Source organism: Oryzias latipes, chromosome 11 (genome assembly GCF_002234675.1).
Source record: "Oryzias latipes chromosome 11, ASM223467v1".
Taxonomy (NCBI): Eukaryota; Metazoa; Chordata; class Actinopteri; order Beloniformes; family Adrianichthyidae; genus Oryzias; species Oryzias latipes.
Window position 1 is genome coordinate 24,157,745 of NC_019869.2, and position 23,788 is coordinate 24,181,532.

General features: G+C 44.3%; 1 protein-coding gene across 2 annotated transcripts in view; it reads left to right on the plus strand.

The window, feature by feature from the left end:
* Nucleotides 1-1,608: 1,608 nt before the first annotated feature.
* trappc9 (trafficking protein particle complex 9) overlaps nt 1,609-23,788 on the plus strand; it is a 169,238-nt gene continuing 147,058 nt past the window's right edge. Inside the window, exons 1-9 of one of the 2 annotated variants that reach the window (XM_023960197.1) lie at nt 1,609-1,704; nt 2,275-2,869; nt 5,380-5,525; nt 5,714-5,839; nt 7,714-7,740; nt 9,349-9,470; nt 13,748-13,873; nt 15,858-16,074; nt 19,653-19,796. In XM_023960197.1, the coding sequence (XP_023815965.1) occupies nt 2,286-2,869; nt 5,380-5,525; nt 5,714-5,839; nt 7,714-7,740; nt 9,349-9,470; nt 13,748-13,873; nt 15,858-16,074; nt 19,653-19,796 (1,492 nt within the window). In that variant the 5' untranslated portion in view covers nt 1,609-1,704; nt 2,275-2,285. The remainder of the gene's footprint in view (nt 1,705-2,274; nt 2,870-5,379; nt 5,526-5,713; nt 5,840-7,713; nt 7,741-9,348; nt 9,471-13,747; nt 13,874-15,857; nt 16,075-19,652; nt 19,797-23,788) is intronic. The other variant, XM_023960198.1, reaches the window with a different exon arrangement.

Consider the following 23,788-nt stretch of genomic DNA (forward strand, 5'->3'; position numbering starts at 1 on the left):
ATGTGTTGCCTTCATTATAAGGCTTAAATAGGGCTTTTAATATTTTGCGGCTCCAGACATATTTGTTTTTTTCGTCCAATTTGGCTCTTTCAACATTTTGGGTTGCCGATCCCTGCACTAGTTGGTTTGAAGGCATAAGTATGCGTGTGGGAACAGCATTTGTATTGTGTACATGTTGACATGTGAGTATTTTTGGAGCCAACAGGTGTGTTTGTGGCAGTTGAGTGTGTGTGTGGACAGGCCCCGCCCTTATACACTTGTAGTACATCTGAACCTCACTGTAATGATTATAACCATCCAAAAACCTGGTGCTTTATGCTGCTTCATGGTTTTAACCCCCCCCCCCCCCCCGTCCTTCTATGATCACCCTCCTATCCCCCCCTCTCTAACTTCCCTCTCTCTTCCTCCCTCCTTTCCTTGTCCGTCCAGTCCAACACAGAAGATTTTCAAATATGATTTAGAATGGATAAAGTTTGGCCTCAATTACAAAAGGGGTTTATTCAGACATACCTCTGGTTTGTCTGAAGATTAATAACCCCTGTTGTTAAAGTAAAATATGTCCAACACAAGAGGCCCTCAGCTCTCATCTGTTTGCCCAGCTGTTGGACAGGACAAGAAAAAAAAGTGGTGAGGAAAATAAATGATTTTTTGGGGGGATTTTATTTTAGTATTAAAGTTTCCCATCTGACTTCCTGTTTGGGGATGCTGGAGCCTATCAGGACAAATCTGTACCTCACAGAGCCACACACACACAGTTTAGAGTCAGCAATTGAGATATGAAGCATGCGTTTGGACTGCAGGGAACAGAGGAAAACTCACAGACGTACCAGGAGAACCTGGAAACTCCACACAGAAAGAACTGAGCTGGGATTCAAACCACAACCTGCTCACTGTGATCCAAGGTAATGTAATGCAAGTCCGGAATACATTTTATTTTTTTAAAAGCCGCTTTTGTGACACTAACTGATCCTGTTATTGAAATTGTTCCTGTGATTCAGTTTAGGATCATTTAATTTTGCAAATTGAACCTCAGATGTAATCTGGACATTGGATGCCAAGGAAAGCCAATTAAAACCCTTTCAGCGTGTGCACCTCAATGTTTGGCATAATAATGACCACTCTTAAGTCTAAGAACTAACTTTTCATCTTGCAGTTTCATCGACATTTATTCCAGTTACATTTATAAGCGTTGTTTGACTGGGTCAGAGACTGGTGGAGTCTGCTTCTTGGGATGGCTGCTCCGTCGCAGAAAATTTTTTTACTCCAGATTCAAAATAAAAATTTGTTTTGCAAAAGTTTGCAAAAAAATAAAATAAATCTTTAGTCAGAATGCTGCTTATTAGGTGTGTGAGGGGTAGAAAACCATCTGGGCGGGGCTGATCTGCAATCTCTCCCTGGAGCCGAAACACCAGCAGGCACGACTCGTGCAATTTGTTGAAAGCACCATTTATAACAAATTTTATACATCTTTTTTTTTCTTTGAAAAAAAATTATTTTTTAAAACGGAAATAGGACAGAGTCTTAATACCTGCAACCACCGGATGTGCGGTATTAAAATAATAATAAAAAAAACTCCCAAAAGACGAGGACGAGCTGCGTTTATGCTTTTAATTTGAAAACATTCCCCGGAAGTTGTGTTGCAGCTTTCCTGACGTCAAACAGGCTAAAGGAAGGAAGCCCAACATTTCTGTATAATCTGTGAAGGTAACGCAGGATTTCTCTTTGTTGAGCTGCAATAAAGCATTTTACACGTTTACCTGCTAGTTGCGCTCGCGGCTGTCTCCTTCCGGTTGTTTCTATTTGTGGTTTGTGTTGTCAGAGGCATCTTTAGGAAATAGTTAGCTTAGCTAAGCTAGCCTCCAGTGTTTGTTTCATTATTGGGATGTTTACAGTAACAAAACAGTAATACTAGCCGCTATTTATCGACTTAAATCCGGTTTCTATGGGATAACAAACGTGTTTTTTTGTGTTGTTGTCACGTTTAAAATGCGTTCCTTCAGTTGTTCCGGTCAGGTGTTTGTGTTGCAGCAGGTGCATCATAGATTGTGTGTTTGCTCTCAAGGTCTGGGGATTGTTTGGTGTGAAAAAGATATAGTGAACACCTAGAAAGAAGCATAAAATAATATCTAGACTCCAAATATTAAGAATAACTCGCCAGATTTGTCAAAACCAAATAAAAGACCCTCAAATAGTCAGCAGTTGTTGAACCATGTTGAATATTTCCAATCATTCATCCGTCGCTGTTGATCATCAGCTGTGTTTTTCTGTCTGCAGCTGCTCCCAGGATGAGCATCCCAGATTACATGCAGTGTGCCGAGGACCACCAGACGGTGCTGGTGGTGGTCCAGCCAGTCGGCATCGTGCCGGAGGACCAGTTCTTTAGGATCTACAAGCGCATCGCCAGCGTGAGGCAGCTCAGCGTGCGAGACTCCCAGCGGCTGCTCTTCATCCGCTACAGACACCACTATCTCCCTGAGAACAACGAGTGGGGCGACTTCCAGACCCACCGCAAAGTGGTGGGTCTCATTGCCGTCACCACCTGCAGCTCATCGCGGGACTGGCCCCACACGGCGGATCGCTTTCACGCCCAGAAGGAGGTGTACAGCTCCACGCTGTACGACTCGCGCCTGCTGGTGTTTGGGCTCCAGGGAGAGATTGCAGAGCAGTCCCGCCCAGACATGGTCTTCTACCCCAGTTTTGAGGAGTGCAGCGATGTGGAGCGGAGGGTGGAGGATTTTGTGGAGTCCATATTTATTGTTTTGGAGTCCAAGCGGCTGGACCGGGCCACGGATAAGTCGGGGGACAAGATTCCTCTGCTCTGCGTCCCATTTGAGAAGAAGGACTTTGTGGGTTTGGACACCGACAGCAGGTGAGATGTTTCTGCAGCCTTCCTCTGCTGTTTAAATATTTAGTGAGTAAAGTAAGTAATTAAATTTTATGTACATAACACCGTTCACAGACAGAAGTCACATGGTGCTTCACAGGTTAAAATCTAAATAACAAACATAAAAAGACAAACAAAAAGCCTATAGTAAACAATCATCCCAATCTCAAATAAAAACAACTTCAGTTAAGATGCTTTGCAAAAATAAATGGTTTTAGTTGACTTTTAAAAAGAGAATGTAGGGACAACAGGAGCTCATTCCAGAGTTTAGGAGCGACAGCCTGGGAGGATCTGTCTCCTCTGGTCCGGAACCGTGTGAGGGACCGTCAACAGGCTCTGATCCACAGACCTCAGTGCACGAGATGGTCTGTAGGGGGCGACCAAATCACACAAATGTGAAGGAGCTTGACCACCCTAAAATTTTATTTTGAAAGTGGTAAGCAACCGGGAGCCAATGAAGAGCTTTAATGATAAGGGAGATGTGATCTCTTCTCATAGTGCGGGTCAAGATCCTCACAGTCGAGTTCTGGATCAACTTCAGGCGAGAAAGCTCCTTCTGATTCAGACAGGAAAACAGACTGTTACAGTAGTCTAGCCGTGTAGAAACAAAGGCATGGATAAGAAGTTAATGTTCCTCAACTGGACGAAACAGTTCCTGATCAGCTGTTTGGAGTGCTGCAGCATCATATCTTTGTCAAAAATGACATCCCAGTTTCTAAGGCTGGGTTTGACAGCCTGGCCAAGAGAACCCAAGTGCTGCTCAATCCCTGGTTTAGCATCATCAGGGGCAATAACTAAGGTTTCTGTTTTCTCAGAGTTTAGCTGAGAGTTCTTACAGATCCATCGTTTAATCTGCATCTTCCGTTCATCATTTTCCCAAACTTGCATGAGATGAATGCATCAGGCTGTTTGCATCAGCTTCCCACTCTAAACAGCCTCGTTCCTTTGTTCATTTTCGTTTGACTTCTTTGCTTTATGTGTCTTTTCCTTTTTTTTCTTTCATACTGTCCTGTGAGTTTGTTGTTGGGTGTGAAAAGGTGAGACTTTAGACCTACTAGTTAGTTGGTTAGATAGTTACCCCTCACTGATCCCATCAGCTTCTGCTTCATCCTGAAGGATTGTTATGGACTTCATCACGATTCCAAACGTATCCCTCCCCCACAGGTTTCACTTTGTTGCTAGGTTGATGTGCTCACACTGCCGGATGCGGGTTTCCAGAGTCGCAGTTCTACGAAGAAATGAATTCTCTGTCAGTTCTTTTGGAGTTTCTGTTCTCCTTTGGGATAAACTGGTTAAATCTGCTACAGTGTCTGTTTGGATGTCCTCATAGCATCAGCGGCCTTTCATTTCACATCATTTAGGCAACAACCTGCTTTGCTCAGACGCTGCTAGACGCTTTATGGTCGGGTGTTCAGGTGATGCCGGTCTGATCAAAGCTGCATTTAAGTTTGATGAACTTTGATGAACAGAAGAAAATAACTCTTATTGCCCACACTCCTTTGTTGAGTTAGTTTAGTTGTTTTTGCCCTATTTTCTGTGAATTCCTGTTTTATTCTGAAAGGGTAGGTTCCTGTGAACTTTACCCTGTGTTGTTGGGCTTTGTCCTTCAGGTTTTTTTTTTTAATCTTCCTTCTACTGTTATCGATGATTAGGGCTGCACCATATGAGGAAAACTCGCGATTTGTGATATTAGTGATCAATATTGCGATGACTATATAATTTGCGATACATGAACAAATAGCAAAACAATAAAATACATAATTTCCATTTCACTGCAACAGTTAATTTAAATAAGAGTCAACATACCTCACATTTTTCTCCAAATGACCCTCGTCTACATAGGCGGCGAGCATCTAACACAAAAGGGCTCCATCTGATTGGTCAATGATGTACAGGAGGCAATCCGATTCGCCAAATGCATACAAGGATTTATTTTTCATACTTTAAATACTTCAAGCTGCCATAAGATCGTGTTAGCACATTCAAGGAAATCATTTATTGCGATATGCGTATTGCACAGCTTGATATCGCGATAACGATACATTTGCGATTAAGGCCCATTGATGATCCTTTCGTTATTTGCTAGGTGGTTTTTGCAAAGTTGAAGTGGAACCCGAGCAGACGCCGGCAGTGTTTAGTAACTCGGTTCCGGTTTACGGGTCTAGGTGATCAGCTCAGCTGGACAGAACCTCTATTTTTCAGAAATCCGGACTCTGTTCTCATCTGGTTCCATTTCCTGATCCACTTTGTTTTGCTTTTGCTCCAAAATAGTAAAACTACTCCAGAAAGTTCAAACTTCATGTATCCTTGTGATGCCCCCCCCCTAATATCATAGCTGCTCACATCCTCACATCCTGTGCTGATACACCCCCCCCCCTCCTGCTCCCAGCTTCTTCCTGACAGAAAAACACGAAGACGCTCCGTATATTTGCATTCACCTGATCGTTCTGCTGCTGTCTGAACAAGTCTTCTCGCTGGCCCTGCCTTGCTCACAGACACTACAAGAAGCGCTCCCAGGGCCGGATGAGGAAGCACGTGGGGGACCTGTGCCTGCAGGCGGGCATGCTGCAGGACGCGCTGGTCCACTACCACATGGCCGTGGAGCTGCTGCGGGCCGTTAATGACTTCCTGTGGCTCGGAGGTGAGCTGATTTCTTCCTCCTTCAGCCTGGATCTGCTCTGCTGGACAGGTTGATGGTCAGAATCTGGTCTGTTCTGCTCAGACCATCAACCTGTCCAGCAGAACAGCAGAAAGAGGTTTGGATTAAAGGTCAGAACCAGAAAGAAAGGAAGGAGGACCTGTGTTTTTGAACATCTGCATTTCCTGCAGGTGCGTTGGAAGGGTTATGCTCGGCGTCCGTCATATTCCACTACCCAGGAGGCACTGCAGGCAAGGCTGCTGGGTGCAAACCCAGCGTCTGCCAGCCGGTGGATGCAGGGAAACGCCACAGACCAGGTGGGTCACAAGCAGAGGGAGACAGGTGGAGGAGGAGTTGGTGCTTCTGCTGAGCCGCGCAAACATCTGCTGGCTTTGTGTGCAACCTGCTGAAACCGGCGGCCGCATTACCTCCTTTAACACGGCGCTTTTCGCATATCTCCATGTTGATGTTCATTCAGCAAAAACTGTGTTTTTCATTTAACGTAGAATCAATCTGAGATAAAAAAAAATACAACCCCAGAATGTTGTGGATTTCTGCTCAGGCTACGCCATAAATGACGTCTCAAAGAGGCGGAGCCAAACATTCTCACCTTTCATGTCAAAAGACGAGATCTGTGAGGAAATAAAGGAGCTTATGCAGGAAAGACAACAAGCAGAAATGTGTGTGGGTGAGACAACCAGGAAAAAATGAAATTTTTTCACAAAGAAATTCTGCTTCTTTAAAGTGAGTCGAACCAGTTTATCAATTTAACACTTTTAGAAAAGATGTAGAAATATGTCGGTTAAAAGCAGAACGAAATCTTTGTTTCTGTAGGTTGATCTGCTCATCGAAATGTTTGAGGTAAAGGAGTTATGTTTTATCTATGCATACCTCCAAGAAAACAAAGATCCTTTTATAAAGTACAATTCATGAAATGTCCTGTTCTGATATCCTATGAATGAAATGAAGAGCTTAGAAAACCCAAATCAGGACTATGAGAAAAATATTAACGTCCCACTCCGATCATATTTTGATCCATTTTAAAGTGTTCTTAGTGGTCTTTTAATTATTATGATGAATAATTTTTTTTAGCCAAAATCAAAAAACTTGAGTCGTTTTTAGGACATAGTTTCTGCAGAGCGGCAGGATTTTAATCAGAAATTCATCCCTGAGTTGTGGGTGGGACTGTTGGCACGGAGCAACCCCACCGCCCTTCCCCTCTCCGTTTCCGAGAGCTCTCTGTTTACATGTTCCCCATGCTAGCTTCCAGCCCCTTACACCCCCCAAGCTAGCTTTAGCGGTGCAACAGAAATGGTGATCAATATCAGAGCTATCCATCCGTCCAGTTTAGATCCAGATTCCAGCTCAGACCAGGAAAACAGACGTTCATGGATCCATCTGTCTGACAGTGGATGATCAGAATGGAGCAGAGCAGGGAGACTGTTGCCCACCCAGCGTATTTTCTATTTCACACATGGGCCCTTTTTCAAACATCACTTTTGTGTCTGCTTCTGATCTTACAACAATTTGAAAAACTCAGAAATGGATTTTTAAGCTTAATTTTCTTTATGTCCATCATCAGAAAAATGCCACAAGAACATGTTAAAAAGCATTTTCATTGGAGTGTTTGACAAAAGAAAAATACGTTTAACATTTGAAACAAAGCATATCCTTGAATTCGATCAAGTGTCTGAAAATATAAATATAGAACAGATATGCATATCAAATTTGATATATAAAATGATTAAAACAGGCCAAAAGTTAATTTTCAAAGCCGTTTTCAGAACTAACCTTAGAAAAACAGAGGAAAAACCATCAGACGACGTTCCCTGTTTAGACTTCAATCTGATATGGTTCATTTTTCAGATTCAGCTGTGAACGATCAGCTCCACTCTTTTCCCATTTTCTCCACTCCCTCTGAATGCAGCATAAACCTGGAAGCTGATCATGCGGTTTAGGCTCACATGCTTTTGCTACCTATGGGATGCATCCTGCAGCTTCTCAGATGTGCAGCCTGTGAAGGGAATGACATCCATTTGAATAAGGCTCGTCTGGGCTCTTATTTTGGCGGGCATAACCCCCCCCCCCCCCCCCCCCCCGTCTGCTTCAGACTTCAGCTTGTGTTGTGGCCGCGCTAACTCTGCTAACGTGTGTCATGGAGTGAATCTGCATTTTCTCTCTCTGTCTGTAGGAGCTCAGGAGGTTCTCATTGATCCAGGTATGAACTGTCCAACTGATGCTGCCTGGACACCAGTCCTGCTGTTTGCTTGTGTTCCTGTGCTTTTGTCACTGCATCTTTTTTGTTTGAATTTAAATCCCTTTAATTCTGAGTCACATTAGCTCCGTCTTCTCTCTAAAGTTCTGACGTTCCTGCTTGATTTTGTAGGAAACCTTAGTGACGATCTTTAGGTCTGAGTGGCTTCACTTTCTCCTGTTCACTCCTGAAACCTCTGATCCTTTAGCTGAAAGTGAAATCACGGGCTCACCCCACTCCTCCTGGAGATTTCTATCTTTTCCCTGAAGTCAATATTTCTTTTTCCAAACATACATGCTGTTGTGCTCCATCACCAGCAGGGGGCAGTAAAACATTCTCTGTTAGCCAACTTTTCAATATGAAACAGTTTTTTTTTCTGAATGTCTTTCCTGGGACTTTCAGGGCTTTATTATGTAGAGCTTACATAGTTTATTAAAGATGTAAAACCTATTGGCCTCTTTTTATTATTTTTTACTGAGACAGTAGTTTCATCACACATTAAAAGGCACATGGATTATTATTTAAAATATTTGTATCCATTGAAATTCCATATTCACAAAGTATTAAGGAGCAGAATGTAAACAGGACCAACTGAGGAATTTTTGGACAGTCCATAAATGCAGCATAGCTTCGTTTTTTTAGATGGTCCCTAAAGGCAACGCAGGTTAGATTTTCACACAGTCCACAAATGCAACATAGGTTAGATTTTTAGATGGCCCCAAGATGCAGCACAGGGTTAGATTTTGGGACAATTGCTAAATGGAGTTGAAAACTTGATCATTGACACACATGAGGGAGTATCTGCTCAGTGTGTGCAGAGCAGCTGGTCCTCATGAACATGGAAGCTGCTGTCCCAGGCTGTCAGGGGGGAACGGTGCTTGTAGAAAGTGCAGCTTTGTCTGCAGCTGGAGCTTCCATCTCCATGAAGAAAGAAGCAGACTTTCTGTTTCCACTGCTGCTGCCGGCGGCTCTAATTTAAGAACCACAGAGACATTTCCAAACAGACCCCCTCATCTTTGTGATGTTTAACTGAGGAACACATTCAGTCGTTTTAGATAAATAAAGTTGCAGCAGGTTTTTCATGTTTGCCTCAAATGATCAGACAGTTTTCCGGTTCAGGTGACTAAATATTAAAGACATGCATCACATGCCAGGTGGGAATTCCATCCTTCCTCATCCTAAGAGGATTTTTTTTTCACATTTCAAATAAACTTTGACCCTTTTTTATACTTAAAGTTAATTTTAGGAAACCTCAGAGCTTGTTCTTGAGTTCCTTGTTGATGGATTTAGAGCTCCGCCTACAAACGAGAATACAAACTGTAATTTAAAATCCAAACAGCTGATTGCAGTTTGCTGAATCAACTGCAAAAATATGAATTGACTCCATTTTCACCTTCAGTGATTTAGTGTTCTGGATGGTCTTCACACCTCTTGACAGGTGCTGGGGGTTTAGTGGAGGACATGATGGGAGCTAATGTGTCTTGATTTGTTCTCGTTGTTGTCCTGTGCTTTGGTATCAGGAAGATCTTGCTGTGGTTCCACCTCTGATCTGCAGGTTGGATTCTGTTGCAGGCGCCCTCACAGCCAGTGGCATCAGCGCCGACACCAGCGCCGAGATCGGACGAGCAAAGAACTGCCTCAGCCCCGAGGACATCATCGAGAAGTACAAAGAGGCCATCTCCTACTATGGGAAGGTAAGACGCAAACCTGGAGAGGTGTGGGGGAAGAGACTTTGGGTTTTAGGCAGATGCTTCCTGGAACTCTCTGCCATGCAGGAGCTTTAATATGTAGTTGGGCAAAAAAGTATTTACTAAGCCATCAAATGCACAAGTTCTCCTACTTAAAAAGATGAGAGGCCTGTAATTTTCATCATAGAAATACCTTAACCAACCCTTGTGCTATCCTAGGCACTTTAACGTTGGGAGTTGGGTCATCTAGACCCACTAGACAGTGCTCTGAACCTTCATTGTGATCTTCACTGGTGTCCATGGATTACATGAAATCTTTCCACCTTTATCCACCTTTGTCATGGTAGGGAGAACACGTCAATATAAGGGGGAGGGGGGGTCATTCTAAGATAGCACAAGGGTTAAGAGAGACAGTGAGAAAAAAATCCAGAAAATCACATTGTCTGATTTTTAAAGAATTTATTTGTAATTTATGGTGGAAAATAAGTATTTGTTCACCTACAAATAAGCAAGATTTCTGGCTCACAGACCTGTCACTTCTTCTGTAAAACGATCCTCTGTCCTCCACTGGTTACCTGTATTAATGACACCTGTTTGAACAGGTTGTCTATAGAAAAGACACCTGTCCACAACCTCAAACAGTCACACTCCAAACTCCACTATGACCAAGAACAAAGAGCCACCAGGAACCAAACTGTTGACCTGCACCAGGCAGGGAAGACTGAATCTGCAACAGGTAAGCAGCCTGGTGTGAAGAAATGGACTGTGGGAGCAATTATTAGGAAATAGAAGACATACAAGACCACTGATAATCTCCCTCCATCTGGGGCTCCCCACAAGATCTCACCCCATTGGTCAAAATGATCACAGGAACGGTGAGAAAAAAATCCCAAAACCACACGGGGGAACTTAGAGAATGACCTGCAGAGACATGGGACCAAAGACCAAAGTAACAAAGGCTACCATCAGTAACACACTACGCCACCAGGGACTCAAACCCTGCAGGGCCAGACGTGTCCCCCTGCTAAAGCCAGTACATGTGCAGGACCGTCTAAAGTTTGCTAGAGAGCATTTGGAGGATCCAGAAGAGGATTGGAATAATGTCCTGTGATCAGATGAAACAACTCTAGAAAGTTTTTGGTAAGAACTCTACTGGTCGTGTTTGGAGCAGAAAAATGCTGAGTTGCATCCAAAGAACACCAGACCTACTGTGAAGCATGGGGGTGGAAACATCATGATTTGGGGCTGATTTTCAGGAAAGGGACCAGGACGACTGATCGGTGTAAAAAGAATGAATGGGGTCATGTATGGTCAGATTTTGAGTCAAAACCTCCTTCCATCAGCAAAGGGCATTGAAGGTGAAACGTAGCTGGGTCTTTCAGCATGACAACAAATCCAAACACACGTTGCCCGGGTAACGAAGGAGTGGCTTCATAAGAAGCATTTCAAGGTCCTGGAATGACCTAGCCAGTCTCCAGATCTCAAGCCCATAGAAAATCTTTGGGGGGAGTTTAGAGTCTGTGTTGCTCAGAGACGGCCCCAAAACATCACTGCTCTAGAGGAGATCTGCATGGAGGAATGGACCAAAATACCAGCAACAGTTTGTAAAAATTTACATAAAACATTTGACTACGGTCATTGCCAACAAAGGATAGACAACAAAGTATTGAGTTCAAATTTTGTTATTGACCAACCAGTTATTTTCCACCTCAGTTTACAAATATATTCTTTAAAAATCCAGACAATTTGATTTTCTGGATTATTTTTCTCATTTTGTCTCTCATAGTTGAGGTTTACCTATGATGACAATCACAGGCCCCTTTGTCTTCTTTTTTAGTTGGCGAACTTGCATAGTTGGTTGCTGACTAAATGCTTTTTTTGCCCCACTAATGAAATAAATCCTTAAGAGAAGCCATCTTTATAATGGCAGAAGGATGTCAGTAAAGATGGAAGAAAAAAATAAAGTCCTATTCTTTTTCTTCTTTCTGTCTTTGAGTGAGTTTTTATTGACTGAGACTGAACTGTTTTTTAATCCGCAGCAAACAACCACAGCTTAACCTGCAGCTCCTTAGTGTTTTTATAATTCTGTTGCTTCAAGGTTGAAGCTTTAATGAATTTTCTGCAGGAGGTGGGTTCTTGCTGAGTTCTTGTCTGCATGTGCAGCTAATGACCAACTTCCCTGAGAACAGTGTTTTTAACAGGTTCTTGCAGCATTTTCCTTATGTTGAAGGATGTATATAAAATAATTTAAGATTAAAACTGCATTTTTGAGCATTTCTTTATTCAGTCTGCAGTGACTCAGAAGCAGATGAAATAATTCCATTTTGGAAAAAGATCTCAGTTGTGACGTAGAAACTCCGTTCTGATCATCCACTGTCAGACCAACAGATCCATGAACGTCTTTGTTTTCCTCGTCTGAGCTGGAATCTGGATCAGAACTGTACGGATGGATGGATCTGACATTGATCACCCTGTTTGTTGCACCGCTAATGTTGGCTTGGGGTTGTGAGGGGCTGTAAGCTAGCAGGAGAGTGTGAATGAAGGGGTCATGGGAAATACGTAGACGGTTACTCCACGCCAACAGTCCTGCCCTCAACCCAGAGGTGAATTTCTAATGAACTCCTGCCGCTCTACAGAAACTATGTCTTAGAAAACAACAATAATCATAATTAAAAAACCACTGGGAACATTTGGAAAATAGATCAGAAGATGATTGCAGTGGGACTTGAATGTGCTGAACCTGGTTTGGGCTCCACGGCCGTCTCTCTGGAGATGATCCTGAAGGATTTTCACAGTGGAGGAAACTGCTGGACCCTCTGCTCCTCTGTTTTCTGCCGCTCTCATCCACCGTTTGCTTCCACAGATGTTTATTTTAGTCCTAAAGGCTGATTTGAGGTTATTTCATGTCAGCAGAGCTTTGTAGAGTTCTTCCAGAAGCCCGATGATCGTTTGTGCTTCGTCCTCCTCGGCTGGCTCTGTGGTGTTGGAGCTTGTCTGTGGGGCTCACAGGAAGCGAGGTTCAGAGCTCCTCTGCAGGGACGACCGCCTCCTTTCAGCCCCCCCCTCTGCTCTGCACAGGCGTCCGGCCCTCAGTTGTCTTGAACTTTCTCGAGCTGTCTCATATTCACGACTCCGTTCTGCTGGTCCTCCCCCTGCAGGGACGCTTTCGATGTGCCATCAATCTTTGTTTGCATAAAACTTTGGTTCTTCGGTTCCTCCGTGCTGCTTCACCCTCCGACTGTGAGGATCTGGAGCTCAGAAGCATCTTTGAAGATGCTCAGCGGTCCGTGTTGGAGCGGCGGTCTGTTTGGGGGCTTCAAACCGCTTCTGAGTATTTTTGGGAGTCATTCATCATCCACTGTGGGAGTCTTTAGGAGAGGTTTCATCTGGATGTCTTGCATGTTTTCCAGACATCTCTAGAGATTTACACTGACATCTACAGTTTTAGATGAGACCCGCCGCTGCTTCTCCTCTTTCCAATGACCATCAATAATGTCGTCTGCTCTGCCGCAGCAGGTCCTGAGGGTTCAGCTGCTGTGATTTTTGTTTCAGAAACAGATGCTTCCAGCTGTGAGCTAGTTCAGTGAGCAGGAAGTTTTACTCCCTGACCTGCTGTTTTCCCATAAATGATCTGCATCCACATTTATTTTCCTACAAAGAGCTTGGCTTCGAGTCAGCACTGAAGCGTTTTTTTTGTACGCCAGCAGGGGGCAGTGCTGGATAAAGCGTCAAGGCATCAGCTGGAGGCATCAGACCTGACAAAGTGACAGCTGCTTTAATACACAGAACAACATGGGGATACTGTGTAGCATCAAGCGTGAGGGCGCATATAATTACTGGAAACTAAAGCTTATTATTCACTGATAACCTTTGAAAGCAGCATCACACGGGCAGAGCAGCATCCGTCCAACACCACGGCTTCACTGGGCCTCTGCACAATTCCATCTTATCTCATCAAAGAGTCACTAATGTGGAGAAAAATTGGTCATTTTACATAAATCTGTTTTTGTTTTATGCAGAGGCCTTGTTACCTTTTGTGTATTTAGATCAAAGTGTTTTTGCTGAGGCAGCGTGAGGTAAAAACGGACGCATGGGACTTCCTGAACACTCGGCTGCAGTCCTGAAGGACCAGCGCCCCCTCCTCTGTCACACTGCGTTTGCAGTCAGGCTTAGCGGGGTCAGAAGTTAATGAGAAAACATTTCCTCTGATTATCTGGGGGGCACGAAAACTCTTTGACCCTTCATTTCTCATTAACGCTTTTGCCGGTGTTCTGGTCCTGCAGCACAAGAACGCCGGCGTGATCGAGCTGGAGGCCTGCGTGAAAGCCGTCCGGGTCCTGGCCATCCAGAAGAGGGCCAGGGAGGCCTCAGAGTTCCTGCAGAACGCCGTCTACATCAATCTGGGCCAGGTAAGGTACCATTGAACAGCTTTTCCAGCTGCTCTGGATACAGACAATAATCTGAAACAGTTTAAGATCAGAAGTGGAACTTTTCTCCCCCTACAATCCTCTTATTTTCCTTCTCTAGCGTTCCTCTAAGTCATTTAGATAACTCCTCCTCCAGTGCTCTTGTTCTTATTTCTTCATATGAAGCTGCTTGTTGAAGTACCTGAGGGGGCAACATTTAAGGTCTCCTTTCTGCGACTAGGATTACGGTTTTTCTTACAATAATTAATAAATCAGAAGGATCAAATTAAAAAAAAAACATCCAAGTATCTCATCTGAGCCTTTTGAAGTCTCAGTGATGTAATTGGGGGGCGGAGTCAGACTGAACTGGTCTGCTTTAGTCTTCCTAGATATTTTCTGAAGACAAAAGGGGGAAATTAATGAAAATCTTGAGAGGAAGTCTCTCCTGCAGATCGATCACCTTAAAGCTGAAAGTATTCATGGGTTTAGCTTCACGTGGAGGGGGGGGTTTACCCATCTGCGGGACAGTCCTTCTTTTATCCATCAGCTGTAATCACAAAACTTGGGAAATGATGGGGCTTTATAAAAATCCATCTTTAGAACACTTGTAGAATCCGGCCGTCCCTCCTCTGTACACGCACTAGGAGAACGTGTGATCAATGATGATTGAACCTTCATCGACAGCTGAGGCTTCAGACATGAGCCTAGGAGGGCAGGTCTGAGGAGCTGCGGGGGCCTGAAGGGCTCAGGAGTCTGCTCTGAATGGAGGAGGACATTTTTCCCATCATGCAACTGTGTACCTGGAAGAAGGTTCACAGCACGCGCTCCCTCTGCCCCGGGGGCACACGTACGCCCTCCTATAGCCAGCGTGTCACAGGAAATGTGACACCAACCTGCCACCAACCACTGCGGTTCATGCGCCGGCCGGGGCAGCTGACGAACTCCACCTCTGTAATCTGACCTCACCTAAGCCGTGGTGACTGAAGCTCTCAGAGCCACCGCTTAGGAAAATGCAAAAGGAGAAACCATCTGGAAAGTTTTAGTTGACAAAAGTGACCAAAGAGGATTTATTTAGAATATATAATATATCATATGAACATATATTGGCTGCAGATCATGATTCATAAATCCTTTTTTCTACCAACATGCAGCCACACATTTGATATTTTTGCATTTTGTCAAATGAAATGAATGTTAGAAAAATTTGTTTGACAGATTGAAGTTTGACAGGAGAAGCAGGCCGGAGCTCTGGAGGGTCGCAAGGTTCAGGGGGCTGAAAGAAGCAGAAATGCAAAGCCAGGTCGTCCTCCGTGTGTCTCCTTCATGGCCCCCGCCGCCCTCGGCTCAAGCGCCGGACATGGAGAAGCGTTCATATGTGGAAGAACTGCTCTGCATCTGCAAACAGAAATGGACGCATGCAAAATAAAAACATCTAAAGTAGATTTGACATGTTATTTTTAATTTTTTTATACTTTATTTGTCCAACAATGGGGAAATCCTTCTCCGCATTTGACCCATCCCCTGGGGGGAGCGGTGAGCTACAGACTAGCCGCACTCGGGGGCCCACAGCTGGCTGGGGAGAGCGGCGATCGATCCGCCAACCCTTCGGTTGTTGGACGACCTGCTCTACCGCCTGAGCTAAACTGCCGCCCAATGAGAGCCTTTGGTCAGATTTAAGTGATGTTTGTGAATATTCCTTCATACTTCTGCCAGTAGAACAAGTGGAGGGAAGAAGTATTTGATCCTTTGTGGATTTTGCAGGTTTACACACTGTCAGTCTGTCATCCTGGTGGTTCATTTGAACAGTGAGAGAGAAGCTGAAACATGGAGCAAACATCTAAACGTTCACATGGCAGAGAGGGGGGGGGGCTAACGTCAGCTCTGCTATCAGCTTCTGCTGGGACTTTGTGATGTCATGAGGGGCTGCTGTGGTGCGAGACATAAAGAAAGGTGATCCATGACGTGACTCTTTCCTTCTGACCTGCAGTTGTCAGAAGAGGAGAAGATCCAGCGCTACAGCATCCTGTCAGAGCTTTACGAACTGATCGGCTTCCATCGAAAGTCAGCGTTCTTCAAGCGCGTGGCGGCCATGCAGTGCGTGGCCCCCACCATCTCGGAGCCAGGCTGGAGGGCCTGCTACAAGCTGCTGCTGGAGACGTTACCTGGATACAGCCTGTCGCTCGACCCCAAAGACTTCAGCAAAGGTCTGATCTGATGTCTGAGTTGGAAAGGAGAATTTTTTAAGTTTTCAGGGAATGTGAGCACCTCTCCTCCTCCTCCGTGGTTCTCTTTGCTTCAGACCAGAGCGAGGCCACGGCTGGCATGAGCTTATGTGCAGCTCTTTGGCGGGGGCCTTATGATAAGCCTCCTGGCTCTACAGACTGTTGACCTTTGCTGGGCGCAGTGGCTGCGTGGTCAGCAGCAGCAATAAAAGGAAGAGCTGAGTCTTAATAGAGAGACATCCACATTTTCTCTGTGGATGGTGATTGGAGGAGCTGTGTGAGCAGATTTTTCACTGATATGCTGTTAATCTTTGGCCTTGTTTCCTTTACCGAATGACCCGGAGCTGTGAGAGCCCAGCCTGGAATTACCCAGAATCCTCTTTTTTATGTTGTATTCCCCACACAGGAAACATGTATGTTGGGTCTTGTGTTGACAAAACAAATGATTGATAAATTTTCATTTTGTTTGTGCCTTTTCTTCATTTTGGGCAGAACAGCAGGAAATCTGGATGTTATTCATTCTCCAACATGATAGTTTCTGTAATAGTTTGTTTGAACAAGAACAGGAAAAACATTGTCTGTTCAGCTGTAGATTAGGCAACACTTATCATTTTTAACACACAGTTTGACCTGTCATGTCAAGTTTTTTGCATAGCAGGACTGAACCAGAAGCCTCCATTTTCCCTCAAAGCCATTGTTGTTTGACAAGAACAGAAAGGCCTGTTTTGGTTTTCTCTGCTGGTTTTGGTTACGTTTTGGAACGCAGATGTCCGTTTTAGTAACCTGGCACGAAATGATCCAATAGAAAAAACCTTGCAGACAAACTCAGCCCTTTTCCCTGCCTCCATCAAGCAAGGGAATGAACTTTCAGGTGGTTCAGTTCTGCTAAAACTCTGGAGGAGGAACAGCAGGAATTTAATCACACACCATCAATATTCGCATCACGTTCAACACTGTTACTGCTAAGTATTGTGGAATTGGATGTTTTTTTTCAGAGAGGAGGGAGGCTCCACTGTTTAAAGGAGAGGATGAAGGAATAGGAGACACTCTGTTTCTTCCAGGTCGACTCAACCTGACCTCAAGCCTAGAGGGTTGTGGTTGGAGCTCCTGGTCTCAGACATGTTTCTGTCTGTCTCCGCGGTAGAACAGACTGAACCTCCACAGGTGCTGCAGCAGCGTCATCTCTGGGATGTATTGGGAATTACTGCCGTACCCAGAGCGGCGTGTGCGTGGCGTGTTCTGAGAGGTGTCTGTCTTCAGCATACCCGTTGGAAATATTTTATCTTCCGAGTCATTTTCTGCTTTCATGTTAGCCATCTTTGCTTTCTCGGTTTCCTCACTTCCCAGAAAATAGAAATAGTTTTTAGCCCCCGGAGGTTCTATGTAAAGTAATCAGAGGCCGCTGCGTCTCTCTTATCCTGAAAATAATCAGAGAGCAGTGTTAGGAAGCAGAAAAAGAAAATGATCTTTTGAGTGAGACGGTTCTGTGACGCTCAGTCTCTCCTTTTCTGTCTCTTTTTGACCCTCAACAGGCATCCTTTGTTTCAAATAGACTTCTGATCTCACCTTGTTAGACCGTCAAAAGGGCTGTGTGAGTGTGGTTCTAGTTATTTGTTCAGCTCCTCTTCTGACCGAACGTTTCCTCGTCACCTCACACAGCGGTTCAGAGGCAGCCTGAGGACTCTGTGTTTCCTGCGAGGGTTTGCATGACAATGCAGCTGCTCCGCTCAGGCAACACAACTCATCATCTGGGTGGCATTTTAATTGGATTTGGAGACACCTCCAGTTCAGGTCTGAAAATACTTCAAATGAAACCGTTTCCCCGTCTGCAAGTGAGAGCAGCTCCCTTAAAAAATCCAGCGTGTCCTTTGGATTACTGTCGTGCAGATAAGTGCTGGATTTGGCAGACAGGTGGATGTCAGCTATTTTTAGCCTGCTTAGTGGGTGCAGTTTCACACAAATGGAAAAAGTGCTTATGAGGGGGGAAAGCATGTGTTTGTTCAGACAGCTGAAGGAGCCGGGCCAGGAAAGAAGCGCGGCAGGGAAGTGCTGATAACCGTAAAGCAACAAATCACCAACCTTTGTCAGTGGGAATGATGGCGAGGGTTCATCAAACATCCCGCCACACTCTCATGTTTCTGTCCTCCACAGCAGGGATGGAGGGGGACGCATCTCAGAGTGGGGTTAGTTCATTGACTGGAGGAGAGAATTGGACTGAGTAGCCCCTCCCACTTCACGTTCCATACAGGAAGTACCTGCTGGTTCCAAGAAGCCAAAATCCCATAGACTTCTATAGAGAAATAAGCAGCTGTTACTCAGTCATTCCATTGGTCAGAAGAACCATTCTTGCTCTGATACCTTTTTTATTGACATGTTCTGGATAATCCTCATTTTTTATGATGTTTTTCTGTAGTTCAAGTTATTCAGTTTTTAAACGGACCAATTAGATGCTTCAATAAAAGTAGGCGGTCTCATGTCAAACGCTCCTGAGCCTGCTTTGAGTGCTAGAGGTGTGGACTTCCAACAAGCTCTGTCCTGATTGGTGAGAGTGGTTGCCATAGAAATGTTGACTTGAAATGCTTGGTGAAGATTTCTGGTTCCAACATGTCGGTGTCCATAAGAAATGGCAATTGAACTGACCTCATTTGGTCTGAGCAAAAAATAAGTCATTTTTCACGGGTGACGGCACACTTTTTCAGTCTTCTCCTCATAGAAATAGAAAATTTGCATCATTTACTCAACTAAAAGATAAGTTTTCTCTCCCTACAACACATTTTTCCCCCCGATATTTACAGATTTGAAATTATGTTCAACAAAATATTCCTAATTTTGAATTCCTCCCAGAAGATGAGGACATTTATAAGCTTCTTTTGAGCCCACCTGACTTTAAAAAACGAGTTTCTAGGAATGTATTTAGGAATATTTTTTCTGAAAAAACTGGAGCGTCGTACATTGTTTTTGAAAAATGCTTGGGAGGAAGAACTAGGATTACAGATCGGGGATATGCATTGGTAGAAGAGCCTGCAAAAATCCACTCTTGCTCCATAAATACAAGGGGATTTGGAGTACAGGGGTGAAACCTTATTTTTTGGTTTTTAACTTAAAACTTGCAAGTTAAATAAATTCCTTTTTAAAAGCTGAGGTCAATATTATAAGTCCAAACTAAAAAATGAACCGACCGTTTGTTGTTACCATAGAAACAGCCAAAGCAAAATGTGTTTCATTTCGTTTCCAACATGCAAAAAGAAAAAGAAACATTTTTGCATCATAAGACACTGATGAGATGCTCAGAAAAATAAACCTTAAAATAACCTTTACAGGTGGGTATAAACTACATTAGCATGTCTCTGTTTTTGCTCCTTTTACTATGAAACTCTTGAACATTGCACAGTGGACTGCTGCACGAGCAGACAGGAAAATCCCTCCACATTCATGCAGAACTCTAGTTGACTTTCAAAATAAAACATCCAAAGCAAATGAGTTTTTTTTTCCTGAGCAAACAGACAGTAGCAGTGAGAGTGGTCATCCTTGTGAGTGTGAATGTCCTTGTCTCTTCTCAGGCACCCACAGAGGCTGGGCGGCTGTTCAGATGCGGCTGCTGCACGAGCTGGTCTATGCTTCGCGCCGCATGGGCAACCCCGCGCTGTCCGTCCGGCACCTGTCCTTCCTGCTGCAGACCATGCTGGACTTCCTCTCTGATCAAGGTCAGCTCCTTAAAAAAAAAGTCAGGGGCATCATAACGGGGGAGTCCAGACAGCTTTTCCAGTCCAGGTTCCTGAGGGGGGGCACCGGCGCCGTCAGTAAAGTAGAGAAGTAAAGTATTACAGTTTTAATCCTGAACAGCCAGGAGGTTATTACAAAAGCAGAGGGATCCAGATGATCCATAAGACAGACGCCAGTGTTCACTAATAAGAGAGACCCGCAGCAGAAACAGAGGAGGATGAAGGAAGTTCAGATGTGAAACCGTAAAGGGCCTTCTACGTTTGAGGCTTAGAAAACCTTTCTAACACGACGTTCTGCAGCCTTAACAGACGTTTGTGGCACAAACACATTGTGTAATCGCACCTCTGTTATCGCAGTGATCTCTTACCGTAGCTTTTTTTGCTGTAGGTTCTGCAATGGATGTTTGTGAAACATAGCAAAGCCTCTTCTGAAGCTTTATTCCACTGGACCACAAACGCTTCAGTCATTCATATCTATAATGCAAATACTTTTGGATATATTTTTACCTTTAGTTCCAATTGAAATGTTTGTAACTTGTGACATTTCTGGGCTTACAGAAACATTTTTCCTCCTAATCACATTAGTCATTATTGAGATTATTTCTGCTTGGAAGGTAATGTTTCACCTGTGTAAACCTGTGTAACTCAAACCTTTAATCATCTGGGGTTTTGAACGAGGTTTGGTGAGTGCAGCAGCCTGCAGACCTTAGGTCTGAGGATTGTGAGGTTCTGCTCGTCTCCCTCATCTGTCCTGTTCTGGTACTTCCTGGTGGACTTACATTGGACCACATCTGTTTAAAATAAATGTGCAACAGCTTTAGCGTCCAAGCAGCCCCATGCAATCACACTTCCACCTCCATGCAGACGCCATTGGAACAGAAGCTCAGATGAAATGACTTAGTCTTTTGTCGCATATGGAGAAAGCTTCACATCATTTTTGTTTTTTATTTCCTGTGCCTTCTTTGTCTAAGAAAACGCTGTGCTGTCGGAAAAAAAATTATAAAATTCATTTATTTAATATTTTTTACTTTGTGACAGATTTCAGGGACAGTTTTTGAACCAATTTAAGTAAAACTCCTCCTTTGAAAAATTCCTCCCCCATCATTCATGTTTGATCACAGCCCCCATCGTACAACAATCATTTCAACACAAAATGCTTTTATCAAAACACAATTGAGCTGTCATGCACACACAACCACACTGCAGCGTCCAACAAATATAAATATGTCTGCTTTACGTTCCATGCACACACACCCACACCCAAACACGCATGAACACATGCACACACACACCCGAACACGCATGAACACATGCACACCCACACACGCATGAACACATGCACACACACACCCGAACACGCATGAACACATGCACACACACCCACACCCAAACACGCATGAACACATGCACACCCACACACGCATGAACACATGCACACACACACCCGAACACGCATGAACACATGCACACACACCCACACCCAAACACGCATGAACACATGCACACCCACACACGCATGAACACATGCACACACACCCACACCCACACACGCATGAACACATGCACACACACACCCACACCCGCATGAACACATGCACACACACACACACACACACCCAAACACGCATGAACACATGCACAGACCCATGCTCAAACATGCATGAACACATGCACACACACACCCACACACGCATGAACACATGCACACACACACACACACACACCCAAACACGCATGAACACATGCACACCCACACCCAAACACGCATGAACACATGCACACACACACCCAAACACGCATGAACACATGCACACACACACACACCCACACCCACACACGCATGAACACATGCGCACACACACACACACACACACACACACACCCAAACACGCATGAAAACATGCACAGACCCATGCCCAAACATGCATGAACACATGCACACACACACACACACCCAAACACGCATGAACACATGCACAGACCCATGCCCAAACACGCATGAACACATGCACACCCACACCCACACACGCATGAACACATGCACACACACACACACACACACCCAAACACGCATGAACACATGCACAGACCCATGCCCAAACATGCATTCCATCACTCTTTCTGATTTTAATTTTGTGTGAATTTCATCCTTTACTAACAAGGTAATTGTGTTTTTGCCGTAAAACTCTCCTTTAAAGCAAAACATCTAATATCACACGAGCCATTTAAAGCAGCTTTTCCTGTTTTCTTTTTCTACACCCCCCCCCCCCCCCCCCCCCCCCAAACTTCCAACTAAGGTGAAGAAAACCAGAAAAACTAAATGCATTGAATTATCGAAAATATATTTTATCATGCAGTTTCCAGTTTTGCTGATATTTAATGATATTAAAACACCTCTGTGGCTGCACGGTGGCGCAGTGGTTAGCGCTCTTGCCTCACAGCAAGAAGGCCCCCGGTTCAAGTCCCAGCTGGGGGACATGAAAAGTACAACATCAATGGGGGACCTTTCTGTGTGGAGTTTGCATGCGTGGGTTTTCTCAGGGATCTCCGGCTTCCTCCCACCATCCAAAAACATGCTTCATAGGTTGATTGGCAACTGTAAATTGTCCATAGGTGTGAGTGTGAGAGTGAATGGACGTGTGATTGAGGATATTCTACCCTGCGACAGACTGGCGACCAGTCCAGGGCATCCCTTGCCTACGCCCAAGTGGTCGGGATAGGCTCCGGCAACCCCGTGACCCCGAAAGGGAAAAACGGTCAAGAAGATGAATGAAAAAACACCTCTGTATTAGTGTTCATTAACAATGAAGAAGAATAGGGAAACGATTTCTCATCAAGTTAGATGAAAGAAACGGAGCCCTTTGAAGAAATGCTTACAGAACAGTCATCCAAGAGTCCATGCAAGCTTTTTAAAGCTTCTGTGTCTGAATTTGGTCTGTGAAAAGCTTTGATTATGTCTCACAGTGGCTGCTCTCACTGTTGAGAAAATGCACAGATTTACAAACCTGGAGCAACAAGGTGACAGCAGGGAGCATGCAAGCAACCATCGCCGTCTCTGTGAAGCTTTGTTCTCACCGCCCTCGGCAACGCACGTTCAAGTGACCACGTACATTAAAAAAATCTGTAAATTTTTTATAAATTCATGTTTAAGGCTCCCGTGCTCAAAACTCTCACTCTGGCGTGTCGCTACCTACATTTTTACGACCGTTTTCAGGCACTATGTACAAAACACGCCGGTGTTGAATGGGTGTCGCAAGTTAAACCAGATGAACTTTGACCAATCAAGGACTCTGATTTGGTAGTGGTGTATGGAAGGTGTCCCTTTTAATTCACGGAAGTATCAAACATTTTAAATTGATCATGAAAGAGAAATTTGGAAGAGAAAGAGCTGGCTTGGGAGAGCGGGGATCGATCCACCAACCCTTGTTAGATGACCTGCTCTACCGCCTGAGCTAAACTGCTGTCCTTATTTAATTACTTTACAACTTCTTCAGGAGAACCAAAGTGCTTCATAGTAAAAGAAAGACTAGAGAAGTTTAAAATCAGACACATCAGTGAAAAAAAAGGTTATTGAGGCCCTCAAGAAGAGGTTTGCGGACCCCGCTCTAGTATCCAAGTGGTGTCGCAATATTTGTTGATTTTGTTGCATTTCTCTAATTTTCTAATTCTAATTGCATGAGGTGCATCAAGCCATTGGTACATTTAGCTCTAAAATGAGAAAAAAGCCACAGTTTTAAAATAAAAACTCAAATGTTTTAAAATATTTATTAATTTTAAAGCCAAATGTTTTCGTCCAGATTCCGTGTTATTTCTTTCTCTTAAGGTGGATTACCAAAACACTCCATGCGTCTGCTCCCGCTCCGGCCCTTCTGTCGGATTTTAGAATTCTTTGTGGCCCACTATCAAAAAAATGTGCCCACCCCTTGGCTGAACGCATGGTCAACGTGTTCGGTGTGAATGCAGCTTAAGGTTCG